Source organism: Haliotis rufescens, unplaced genomic scaffold (genome assembly GCF_023055435.1).
Source record: "Haliotis rufescens isolate VD_foot unplaced genomic scaffold, xgHalRufe1.0.p SCAF_1, whole genome shotgun sequence".
NCBI lineage: Eukaryota > Metazoa > Mollusca > Gastropoda > Lepetellida > Haliotidae > Haliotis > Haliotis rufescens.
In genome coordinates, this window is record NW_025963779.1 from 5,879,855 (window position 1) to 5,893,647 (window position 13,793).

General features: G+C 39.7%; 1 protein-coding gene across 1 annotated transcript in view; it reads left to right on the forward strand.

Moving 5' to 3' along the window:
* LOC124150084 (putative molluscan insulin-related peptide(s) receptor) overlaps positions 1 to 13,793 on the forward strand; it is a 42,611-nt gene that overhangs the window by 7,189 nt on the left and 21,629 nt on the right. The window contains exon 3 of the mRNA XM_046521991.2: positions 12,183 to 12,358. Coding sequence (XP_046377947.2) covers positions 12,183 to 12,358 — 176 coding nt within the window. The remainder of the gene's footprint in view (positions 1 to 12,182; positions 12,359 to 13,793) is intronic.

The window sequence follows — 13,793 nt, forward strand, 5'->3', positions numbered from 1 at the left end:
CTGTTCAGTCATACTCCCATTCCATTGGCAATCATGTTCCAGCAGGTTCATTCCCATTAAATCTACAGGTTAATGTTGAACTACATCTTACTCTTAGATCGGGGTTTTCATCTTGCTTCGTGTAACTTGTCAGAGACGAGAGACTGACAACAAAAAGATTGGCAGCCACTAACAGTAGAGATGAATAATCACGATGTAGGTCAAATTCTGCCACATCCCTTTTTGGGGTTGAGAGGCATTTCTTTAGATATTTTATTATTTATTAGCTGTAATTGCAAACTAACTAATAAGGCTTACACATGTAAAATAATAGTAGAATGTTAATTAATAAAGTTTGTTAGAGAAATAGATTTTTTAACTTATCCTGCATTACTCTTTTATGCATCCACTGCTTGTTCTTGACAGAAAGAAGAGCTGTGTGAGGCCTTGGTGAAGAAGAAGTTGTTCCAACTAGTTGTATGGCTAATCCTATCAGACAGCTCCCACGTGACGACAGAAGTGATGACGTCACATATCACCACATTACTTCTATTAATCAGAGAAAACAGACACCTGTTTTGAGATCTCAACTTTTCTGTGAAAGTTCCCGCCAATTCTCCCTGTCTAAATTCATCAACATTAGCTGAACAATTCCTCAGAGAGGGCGATAATACTCTTGAAGAATGTACCTTCCTTTGGCTTCTGGTGCACATGATCTGCACCCAAAGTTGAAGATCACAACTTCACAACCGATTCGACATTTGCTCATCATATGCTTCCGGGTACCCACCTAGGGATTATATGATGCCCAGTGAATGGAAAAGATCACTTTGCTTGGTACAATACGATCATTTAGACCAAGGTATTTTATACATTCAGCTTGATCTACGAGATACATCGTTAATTATATTATTCTTCCCACGAGCGCTCCGTCGACTACACAACAGAGTTACGGTGTGCCTCCCTTCATCGTCACCTCTATATAAGAACAGGAGTGCCTATACGACTACCAGGGGATAGAAATGATCACTTTACTTTGTACGGTGCGATCATTCCTTCCAAAGTTTCCCATCTATTCAGCCTTGACTACTTCATGCAGCTTCGACATCCCACTAACCGTTATGTTGATGCTTCGGAGATTGGTTGAGGAGCAGGTTTATTTCATCTACATGGATTTTGACATTGGTTTGCTGACGAACACAATTTTCCATGTATCGTCTAGGCACAATGTGGTCAGAGACTCTCCTGAAGTTGATGAGCTGAGATCGACTATGATTACCTCCGATCCAACAGCTCCTCGCGCCTTACATAGCCTGTCCATTGTTGTACCCCCTACGTCAGGAGTCATTTCAGCTGATCGACAGTAGAGTTGAATGCCTTAGGAAGTGTTTTCTTCACAGAGTTATCCCTGGCGACCCACCTGTTTGTCGACACCCCACCCATTCGTTGATGCCCCACCTGTTTGTAGACGTCTCTACAGATTGAGGTGCGCATCTAGAGGACTAGACGATCTCATGGCCGTGGTCCAGTGCACTTGGCACATCAACAACTTGGGAGTTGAAGGTGCTCAGGCTACATCACACTGGCAGGAGCGCCTCCGGTACACTCAACCCGCCATCTCCACTGACTACCTCATGGTGGTCTGCTGCCTGTGCCATCAGGGGACGACTCACGCCCTGTTTCAACATACGTTCTGATTCTTACATCTGATATATCGGCTGGGTCCACATGTTCTGGTCCAGCACACTCCCAGATGTTTGAACGCTCTGAAGACCAGACAAGGTAGCTCCCACAGAGTTGAAACTCCATCCGGACGCCTTCGTTCTTGTCTGCCAACACCTTGGCCACCCCGACATTGACCTGTTTGCCACCAGCCAGAACTTTCAGATCCGTACCTTCATATCACCAGTGCCAGATCCACAAGCCGGGGCAGTTGATCCACAGTCCCCTGTGAAGGGCAAAAAGCGCTCACTTTTCCACCTCCAGTACTCCTTCCAAGGGTCCTTCAAAAGATCAGGTCTACCAAAAACCTTGGCCTGACTTTAATGGCTTGGTGGCGTGCAAGGGGCTGGTTCATGGATCTCAAGGAGATATCCGTCATTGACCTCCTCGAACTCCCAGATTGGCCAAATCTGCTGATCTACCCTCACAGCAAACAGCCCCACCCTGCACCAGACAGGTTACATCTTCACGCCTGGTCCATCTACATAGAGCCCTAAGGGTAACTTGACAAGGACGGCGAAAGCAATGACCTTGGCGCTCAGCCCTTCTACCAGGGGCCTTTGTGATGACAAGTGGTGCTCCTCCGGGAGTTTCTGATAGGAGAAACCCCAGGACCCTGCACCTTCGTCACCCCAATTCTTTGACTGTGTGTCCATCATGACCCTCAAAACCCCGGCATGGGATCTGAATGTGGTCCTTACCCTGCTGAGAGGTGCGCCTTTTGAGCCACTCAACTTGGCATGGTCTTCCTCTTGGCTCTGGCAACAGCGCCACCTGTGAGCGAACTACATCACTTGTGTTAGATTTGAGCACAGAGCGCATGGGGCCATTCATCTTGGGCTGTGCTGGGACATCATAGCCAAGAACCAACTCCCAGGACAGCTTGATATAGATCCTTTACAGTTCCACCCCTGACTTCGATAGTGGGGGTTCAAGATGAATAGGAACTTCTACCATGTCCGGTGTGGGCGCTGCGATGTTTCAATCAATGCTGCAAGAATTGTCGAGAACAACGTCGCACCATCTTTCTTCAAGCTTATGAGGACTGTATCCTCTGAGAGGCAACAACCCTCATGATATCTGGGGGGTCGCCTCTGCCATGGCGCTTCACAACTGCTCCACCCATGCCATTATGAATCGATGCTTCTGGCGTTCGGACATAGTCTTCACCAGCCACTACCTGTGAGATGTCGCCCTAGAAGCCGTATACACAGCTTTGGCCCTTTTGTGGTTGCCCAGCTGGTCATTGCCATAAGACGCCTCTGACACTTCCACATGTCCAGAGCTGACCTTCCGACCTCTACAGTGCCTGTCACCCCAGACTAACCGACCTCTACAGTGCCTGTCACACCAGACTAAAGGTTACATGCTGCCCTCATTGTCATGGTATGTCAGTTCTAGACTTTAAACTCTGTTTAATTTCTATTACTGCAATGGAACCTGGACATCACTCTTTCCTTCCCTGTCGACAGGAATGGTCCACTGATGCCAGACATCACAGTTGCTGCTTGGAGAGTTTATTGAAGATCACATCTGGAGGTATGCCCTCCTACATACCGTCAGATGCAGATGCATTAAGGACCAATGCAGGATAAATTAAAAATCAAGTAAAATCCTAGATATTTTTTATGTTTGTATACTTATCCTGCATTACATCGTTTAAGTGGCTCAACCATCGCAGAGCTGCCTCCTCACGATGTTTCAGATGTTTCACGATGTTTCAGCAGTAATGTGGTGATACGTGATGTCATTACTTCTGTCGTGTGATGGGATTAGCCACACAACCAGTTGGAAAAACTTCTTCTTCAGCAAGACCTCACACAGCTCTTCTTTCTGTCAAGAACAAGCAGTAGATACATGAAAATGTACATGGTAATGCAGGATAGGTATACAAATATAAAAAATATCTAGGATTTTACTGAGATTTGTACCACATTTTGTTACTATTTCTTCAACCTACAATGGGAGATGGAATATTCAATTTCCAAGAAATGACGTCGACTGATTTCCAAGAAATGACTTTTAATTTGAGTGTTAATAGGCTTCTTCTGTGTTTACTATGTATCAAGTTAAATGCACATATTGAGATCCTGAGGTCTTGATCCAATGTGTATTATATTCATGATCTGACTTTCACTGCTGTACAGTGAATAACATGATTAATTTATGACACTATCCCACACTGCCTGACTTGCACCTGAATTACACTTTAATATACATATGAAGAGGTCAATATTCATAAAGTGATATTCATCAGGCAATTTTTAATGCATAGATGTGCATCCAGTATGCAAAAATGCATGGTTTGCAGAGATGCCCAGCATTACAAATTTGGCAGAATCTCAATGATATTTTTAACCAAATTCTGTCATACGATCAAATGAAATATATTCTGAATTTTGTACAACAAACATTGCCAGTAATTAATCACGATATTGAATCATTTACCTTCATCAAAACTATTCAGACATGCTAATAATGATTGCTTATTATTGTTGAAAATTACTAATTTCTAGTAATTTGAGACTCCAGTTATCCCAGATTTGACTCCATTTGGGCTGGCATCTTAAGGTTTGGATGCAGAAAATATCAAATCTGTGTCCTGACAGATGCAAGGATTTTTACATGAAGTTTTTTTAAGAAATTATCTTTTTATGTATGTAAAGAGTAATAATCATGATAATAAAGTCTGATGTAGCATTGTATAGTATGACTGGACAGGCTGTCACATGAATCGACAGGAACCCGAAAACTTGAGATTGGTAATGGGGAAGACTGTATACATCCCATACATGGTATAACTGGAGTAAATGTACAGCTTAAATAGCATTTGTCTCACTGGATGCGAAATATTGTGTCCTATGCATAATAATCGAGAATAAAGGCAAATTATGAGAGTCCCATGGTATGTAAACTACTGACTTAAGTGGTCTTGTCTGTCCCTATGTTTGAACAAGTGAATAATTAGTGCTTATTAAATTGTAGCAATAACCATTTTTAGATGGAAATAACATTTCTATTATAAGGAACAATAGAGGTTTAGAATGGTCACAAGTCCATGTTTGATGTCCCTCCAAGTTTTGTTTCAAGCAAGAACATCTAAATCCATACATCTTCTTACACTTGTGAGGGGCGGTCGGGTAGCCTAGTGGTTAAAGCGTTCGCTCGTCACGCCGAAGACCCGGGTTCGATTCCTGACATGGGTACAATGTGTGAAGCCCATTTCTGGTGTCCCCCGCCGTGATATTGCTGGAATATTGCTAAAAGCGGCGTAAAACCATACTCACTCACTCTTACACTTGTGTAAAGGTATGACATCATCTTCCTAAGGCAAGGGAAAGTCCAGTTGTCACCCTTGCCTAACTAGGCTGGCATTTTTGGGCTCGATTGTAGTGCCACCAGTGGCTATTATGGGTGATATCCCTCCTATTGACCAATCAGATTCTACCTCTCACATAACTTGCATCCCCTTCAAGGTGGATTTCAGAGGGGGACTTTTAAGTTGTTTTAGAAATCATATGTACATAAATGTGTCATGTAAGTAAGCAGAAACAATCGGACAATCTGCATGTTGTTATTATCTTTTATGTTTTCCGTTGTAACCAAGAGAATAAGTCAGAAATGCATATAAATACTGTTGAGTATGAGTTTGTGTTAATCATGGTGTTCCGTATAACAGAAACTTTGCCATTTAATTTTCAATTTACCAATTCTTTTTAATGTTACTATTTTTTATTCCCTAATTCTTGCAACATTATTCTTTCAATGCATATTCTGAAAATATTGGCCAATGTGTGCAGCAAATAGATGAATGGATCTCTCAAAGTAGGAGAAAATGCAACTCAGTGTAACATTTTGCACTGTCTACTGAAGGTTGAAGAGGGGGGACTCAACTTATGTCCCTGTGGCATCCAGGGGGTTAATACAATGTCAGCTGTCAAGCATGGTCAACAATGTATACTTCAGATGACCAAGAAATTTGATGAGTCATTCTGATGCCCAAGAAATGTTTCCTTTTTTTGGAAAACCAAATATGTCCTATTTTAAGTGTATGACACTGATGTGGTTCACCAGGACATAATTCATTCGGCATCTCCCTTACATTAGGTCTAATCCAAAAGTCTGCATCTAGTAACATTTCTTTTGGCCAAGTTAGCTCAACTTAGGTTTATAGTCTTTGTTTAATATCTACTGATTTTTGAAGCCAATAGACTGTTTAGGCTATGAGACTAAAATGCTTTAATATGCATCAATATGTTGCTTACTATCCTTTCATCCATAATCATACCCAATCCTCAACATGTTCCTGTGATTCCAGCTAATCTAGGTACAGCAATGTTAGAAGGGGGTTCGAGATGATGATTCTGTGGCATAAGGTGCAAAGCTTCACTGTCAATATAGCATGGAACATTTCTCAGTGCAAACAGTGGTTTGATTATTTACAAACTGCCTTGATATACAGTAGGGCTTGGACGAGCCCGGATACCTAGGTACCCAACTCCCTATTATCCAACCCTATCACGGTACCCGCTGTAGGTCTCAAGAGATTGGTACAAATTGTCCGATAGGGAATTCTTTACCAGAGCCCTGGCAAAATGTTTTTAGGTATACTATAACACAATCTGGTCATACACAACTGAAGTTGACTGAAGCCTTGTCTTTGTTTAAACATATATATTAGTCATAAGGAATGCGTGAAAAGCCAGAAAGAAATGTGAACATTTGTGACCTGTAGTGTATTCACATTGTTCTGGATCATTTTTGCCTTTAAACAATATATCAAGTGATTAACCACGGGTGCGGGTAATCCTGTGGGTACCCGGGTCCTACTCAGTACCCACACGACCCGAGTACATGAGCATGCTGAGTTACCTGTCCCTGCCCAAATATAATGGTAGCTTGAATGTCGCTGATTAAAGCATAGCATGGCATAGAGCAATATACATGATTAACAGACAAGCAAACAAATCTTAAATGTTTTAATCAACCTGACCATTAAAAGGAATAAAATGAAGTTGTTACCCATTAAAGGTGTGATGTATTCATGTTCTTCTGACTTCTAAATGCCTATCAAAGACTTTACCTGACCAGGTTTCCTGGACTCGTATTCAGCCATGATTGTCAGATTGTCAATACTTCACCTGTGAATACCTGAAAAACATTGATGATGGCTGGGCTTGATAATGGTACCTGGTTACAACCTCAGTAAAGTGGTAGAACTTATTTAGAAATGGCTGACATGCTTGTGACAGCTGGGTTTTCCCACATCATGTTTACAAACAGGTAAAATAGCAGGCATGCTTGAAAGTCATAGCATTAAACTGGAGTTTTAATAAAACCGACCCAATGTATTAGACAAAATATTGTTTGAAAAATGAAAATGTCTCCGAATTTAAAGATTCTGTGTTGTCCTTTGTCTAAAAGAATATGATGAAATGCATATTTGACATACCAATCACTTTATCTTGTACCAATGGCACAGCAATTGAACGATAATATTCTCTCACTAGATACGTGATGCTGCTATCTCATTGTCTGGTTCATTTGTTGTAATCTGTACATGTTCAAGGGGCTCAATTAGGCTATTCATATCATGTATATTTTCAACATAAGGGAACTGCTGACTACAAAGACTACATTCAGTCTTTCTCATGCCAGAAGTATAAGAAACTAAAATAAAAAGGTGCCATTTCATCTGAAGTTCTTTTGGATGTCATTATTATAATGTAGTTAGTTCACAATATAATGCATGATAAACTTATGAAATCAGTAGTGTCTTTTATGGAATACAACATGTACATGGCATTTTATATACCCATTGTCAGTTAAAGTATCCTATGCATTTGCATGATTGTACATGTTGTGTGGTTGCTTGCAAAGAATAAGTTGTAATGGAATTTTTGTCACATTAGTTGTAAAAGCTGCAAGGTTAGGGAATGTATTGGGATAATATGGAATCGTGCCCCAATGTAATCCCAATTATTGCCAGTGATCAGGGTTTTGTACCTTCCAAATTAGTACAGGGGCACTGGTGGCCCAGTCGTCTAAGGCGCTGTGATTCGCTGTGGAGAAACCTATGATTGTGGGTTCGAATCCACGTTCGCCCCAAGTATGTTTCTAGGTTTGTCAGCACCATGTCCGGGCTTGTTGGTTTCACCGAAGTGGTAAACTTCTGAGACCTGCACCACTTCGGGCTTTCCTCCCACATTAAGCTGACACGCCCCGATATAACCGGAATACTGTTAAACCCAACTCACTCACTCACTCCAAATTAATACTGAAAGACCCTTTTCCCTTGACAGTAGATAGCCCATGTAAGTCCCTGATTTGGGAGTACTGTAACTGAGGTATTTCAGGGCTATTTCTCCTCCTGACATGAACATGACAAAGCATGCACGTCCTGAGCAGTTGCTGTTTGTCACCTGAAAAATATTTACCACTTCACAGGTAATTTGGTTCGAGTGGCCAGTGCATGCCTTATGAGAAGGAATCATTTCTAGAAGTGAGTCTGAGTGAGTCAGTTTGTGTTCAAAACATATCTTCAAGTATGAATAGTTCTACTCGTCAGATTTGAGCTCATTTTTCTCTCTTAAAATCAGTTTAAGGAAATGTTGATCATAATATATGGACTTTTGTTATCTAGTATTTACTATACCTTGGCCTTGGACTAATTGCTAAAGTGAGACTGCTGACAAAGTGAAAGCTCAACTCCTCAAGTGAAGGGTCACATACACAATTCAAAAATATTTCAGAAAGCTACCTGACCAAGTGTTATCATTGTTTGCTTGTTGTTTAACGCCGCACTCGGCAATATTCCAGCTATATGATGGCCAAGTCTTATCGATATTGTATGTGATAACGTGTACACATGGAACAAATGGTTGTTGATTGATTCAAAGATCTGCTATAGTGTTCCGAAGCTCTGTTTGAATGTGTTTGTCTGGCAGTGAGCTGTAAAATCAGGTTAAGTTATATGACCCAGCCGGAGGACTCCTTGACCAGTGCTGAAGCTGGCTGGCTAGCATGGAGGAGGGAAGCGTGAATGTTGTGAAACAGTTATTGATTATTTGCCTGGTGTTTGTTACGGGCAGAAATGGCACTAGGCAGCAGGAACAGAAAACGAATATGATCTTGAAGATGAGAAATAATAACTGCCTGTTTTAGCTTGTGGTACATTGTTAATTAGCACAAATCTTGACACTGAGCTTAGTCCTGACTTAGTCATTTTATTTCATGTGTTTTTTAATCAGTCAAGGTGATAATAATAGACGTATCCCTCCCCTTTCACTAGATCATAGGAGAAACTAGAGAAGTAGCACATTGTGTGAACTAACTGAGACTCAACATTTTATTATCTCCACTAGTACAGTAAGTTTATTAAGTATTGACACTCTACTACATATCAATCTCTGACTTCTCAACAGTAGTCAGTAATTTTGGAGACTCACAGAAATGTGTCAATGGTGAACTATTCCGATTTCAACTCACCTTGCAAAACAATTTGAGATATTTTTATATGGTTGGCCAGGTATCAACATCTGCTTTGCAGTTTTCTATAATTCATTTGTATAGAAGATGGAATCATTTGTGAGAATACTGAATACTATATATTGAATAGTGTACCGTGGTGTATGAATGATTCTTTCAGTACAATGTTTCTATATTTATTTATTAACAGATTAAGAAGGATTATTTGTCTTCATTATAAATATATATGGTATTCAGGTAATGTAGATAAAATTCCAAATCAAGTAACATGAGAAAAGTATGCCCTTAAAACTAAATTTAATAAACCATCAACTTGGACAGTCACATTCTTCATGAATATCTTCCCCTTTGTTTCCACATCAATTGAAAGAGCCCTGTTGTGAAAAAGGGAGTACTTTCAGGCAACACAGACCCAGTAGGTGTGGGTCAGTAAGTACTATGGTTCTCTTTTGTATTTTTATTAAAAAATGAATTGTCAGAGATGGTTTGTTGATGTTAGTTGCAATGTTTCTTGAACTCAAAATACGAATAAACATCTGTTTCGTTTTTTAATGTTTAATATGGATTTCTCAATGGCTGTTTCCAGATGTGATAAAAAAACATTTGAGCTGCAAGTGTCAAAATCAGTCAGTCAGTCAGTCACAGCAGTAGAAACTAACATTTTTAGTCCACTAGTCCTTATATAATGATAACATATAGCAAAACCCTTATGAATGGCAAGTTTCTACTAGTCCTTATGATACCTTAACTATTGGGCAGTTTGGCAAGCACTACAGGACTAGTGCCAATTTCTAACGCTGCAGTCATGAACAATGCTGAAACTATCATTGATTTTGCCTTGGGTAAGATTATGAAAAAACATTATTGGGCCTATGATTTGCTCATGATTGCATGGACAGGTCATTTCATTCATTATGTAAGTAGAAACTTGTTTTGGAACCTTATGTGTCTATCCTCCGTTGACAGTGACTGACATTATCTGGACACAAATGATTATGCAATAATACATGTAAATGGCTGAGATATTGTGTGAGTGAGTGAGTGAGTTTGGTTTTACGCCGCTTTTAGCAATATTCCAGCAATATCACGGAAGGGGACACCAGAAATGGGCTTCACACATTGTACCCATGTTGTGAATCGAACCTGGGTCTTCGGCGTGACGAGTGAACGCTTTAACCACTAGGCTACCCGACCGCCCCCTGAGATATTGTGATGCACTGACCATGCCGACACGTGTGCCTAAGCTTGTCTAGTTACTAAGGCTAAAAAAAATGATAGTCTTGGTTCTCATCATCATAAAGTCTGCTGCATGTTTTGTTTTTATTTCCATTTTTAAAAAAAATATAATAATCCTAATACTTAAAGACAATGGGATCCAATATAGCACACAGTTACTTCCCATACATGCACTCTGCTTTGCTGTGTATCTTGTGTTATGGTCATGGTGGCAATAGGAGTGTGTGTATGCTTGTTTATGTAGGGAGGTCCTTTGCCAGGTTGATTTGATGATACACAACTGTTTATTTGGTTACATACTAGTTTGAACAAGCAACAACAACTAAAACCACCGCCCACCTGCACTATATTTTCAAACGTCATTGCCTGAGAACCAATTCTTATATTGTTTTAAGTCTCAGCAACCACATGTAAATGAGGATGCTTTAAGATTTTGGTTTGTTGTTCAACTCTGCACTCAGCATTATTCCCACTATTTCACTGTGGTCTGTAAATAATCGAGTTTGGACCAGACAATCCAGTGACTGATGTCATGCAATTGGGATACGATGACATGTATCAACCAAGTCAGCGGTCCTGACAACCTGATCCTCTTACAACAAGCATGGGTTGAACAGGGCTCCAGATAACTTTTTGAGCAAATGAGTTTTTACCCAGAGGTTTCTACTTTATATGGGTTATTACATTTATATGGGTTATTACATTTCTCATTGAGTAAACAATATTTTTTCACTCATCTATTCATCACTCTTTTGTGTTTTTCCCAAAATGAGCTAACATTTTGAGATTTCAAAAAAATAAAATAATTTTTCAGATATATATATATAAGGGTTCTAACAAAAGGCTTGACATTGAAAGTAAATTAGCTCGTAATTTTGCTTCGGAATTAGCTTCATTGGGTATTTACATTTGAGTTTTTCATTTAATGCATGGGTTTCTGAACGCAAGCAAATTGAAAGTAATTGGGTTTTGAATATTTTTGGGGGGTATTTTACACAAATACGCAGCTTATCTGTAGCTCTGGTTGAAGACCTATTACAACCCGGATCTTCGTGGGTCCCATCATATATCTATCTCCTGTATCATATTTATAGCCCTCGGACATGATTTTCCAACATTGATTTGTCAAGTGTCAAATGATTGTCTCAAATGATCTCTTTATCATGTTTATCAACATGATCAAAAACTTATATTTATCATCATGATCATGTTTATAGCAGTTTTACCACTGTCAATTATATTGACACTGGATGTTCATAGACGTTCATTGAACACAACTCTACCTTAGTTGCATGTGACTTCTAATTTGGAAAAGCTCACAACAGTGATACATATTATGTCAAGGTACAATAAGGAGATGTCACACTTTAGCATGTTTAGTGCATTATTCACTGCGGTAGAGTACATGTATACTTGAACTGGAGCTCTGATGTCAGAAGACCCGGGAAGATCAGGGGTAGAATAGGTCTTCAGCAACCTAGGCCTGCCGTAAAGGCGACTATGCTTGTCGGAAGAAGCGACTAATGGGATTGGGTGGTCAGGCTCACTGACTTGGTTGATGCATGTCATCGATATTTATCACTGGATTGTCTTGTCCAGACTTGATTATTTACAGACCGCCGTCATATAGCTGGAATATTGCTAACTGCGGCGTTAAACAACAAACCAAACCAAAATCTTATGTCAGAACTACTTGTACCAGTTGTGAGTGAAAGTATGAAAGGAACAGAAACAATATTAGTTGTCCTTTCTTGCAGAATGTCCATGCACAAGCAGGTATGGAGCTGGTTTCTGCAATGAAGTCACTGGTGCATGCTGTCATGAGTACTGTGTTGGAGGATGCAGAGGGCCGGCAATGAATCAATGTATCTCCTGTCGGAATGTTACTTACAATGGACATTGTCAGCCTGCCTGTCCAGCAGAGACTTATATGGTGAGTTGAATTATCAAAAAAAGCATTATAGCTTATGAAATTGATGATTGATCAGTTTCCCTGTTGTTATTGTTAATGATGCCATGATCTGTTGAGAATGACATCCAGATTCTGAGAATATCCCAAATAGATTGTTGAGAAAGATTGTTTCTACTTACCGTATTTTCTTGAGTATAGTGCGCACCCATGTATAATGCGCACCCCCCCCCCCCCTAGCGGGTTCAATATTTTGGAAAAAAAGAAATTTGAATATTATGCGCAGAAAAAAATTACACTGTACCCCTTCAGCGAAGTCCGGCAAACGATTGGGTGATGAGAAACTTCGTCAGTATAAATTCGAAATTTGAGATAAAAAATCACCAGACATGTTTATTTACCGTTTAAATTGTATTTTTTGTTCAGCTAGGCATTGTTTTATATCCAGGGATTAAGATTACCTTGTGTATTTTCTCGTAAACTAAACCGGACACAGCAATCTACCGGTGATTTGGTCAAGGCACACCCAATGATATAACTTTACAGTATTTTAATGCAAGGATCGACAAAAGTTGTATCTTAAACCATTTTTTTATCAGGAATAATATATTCCAATATCTTGTTAATTTAGATGCAGCTTTTACTAAACATATTTAAAATAATAATAACCCTAAGCCAAGCAGCTGATCGCTATTGCCGGTATTATTTTTTACATGGAACCAGTCTGACCATTCACCGTCAAGGCTCCCATGCAAGTGATCGCATGATCGCGAGAATTACGTGTTGACATAGAATCGTCCAAAAAAAACAAATATGACTTTTAACGAATCAAAGTATGGCATTTATGATATATGTATCCATTCTCTGTCAACTAAAGTTCGTTTCAAGGCAACATTAGCGGTAATCTGACCATGGTTGCTGTTAATAATGGTGAGTTGTGCGATCTTCCGATCGCTTCACACACGATTTCGCCGAAATTAATTAAAACAATATTAAAAGGAATTTTGAATAAAATTAATGAAATAAGTTACAAACATAAGTCCAGATATACAAAGAACACTTTTTATAGCCAGACAGTGTAATTACATGAATAATTTGCGAACTTCAGTATGAATTTGTTAACATGGTATTTCCGATGTTACGTGCTCACGGTAATGTCTTTCCATGGGGGAAAAACATCAAAACTCATTAATTCGTGTATAATGCGCACCCCCTTCTACACAGCTGTGTTTTTTGGAGAAAAAAAGTGTGCACTATACTCAAGAAAATACGGTATTGAAGATATAACTGTTACAAATTGTACAGAAACTTCACATGCTGATGGGACTGAGGCTGGTCCTTTAAGACTAATGAGCAGTGTGTTAGGAGATAAGCAAACTGTACACTTTGGTAGAGCATATATGTCAGAGGGTCTCTTCCTCTCTTCCAGCAACTAGCGTCCTTATGCTGAAATGTACAA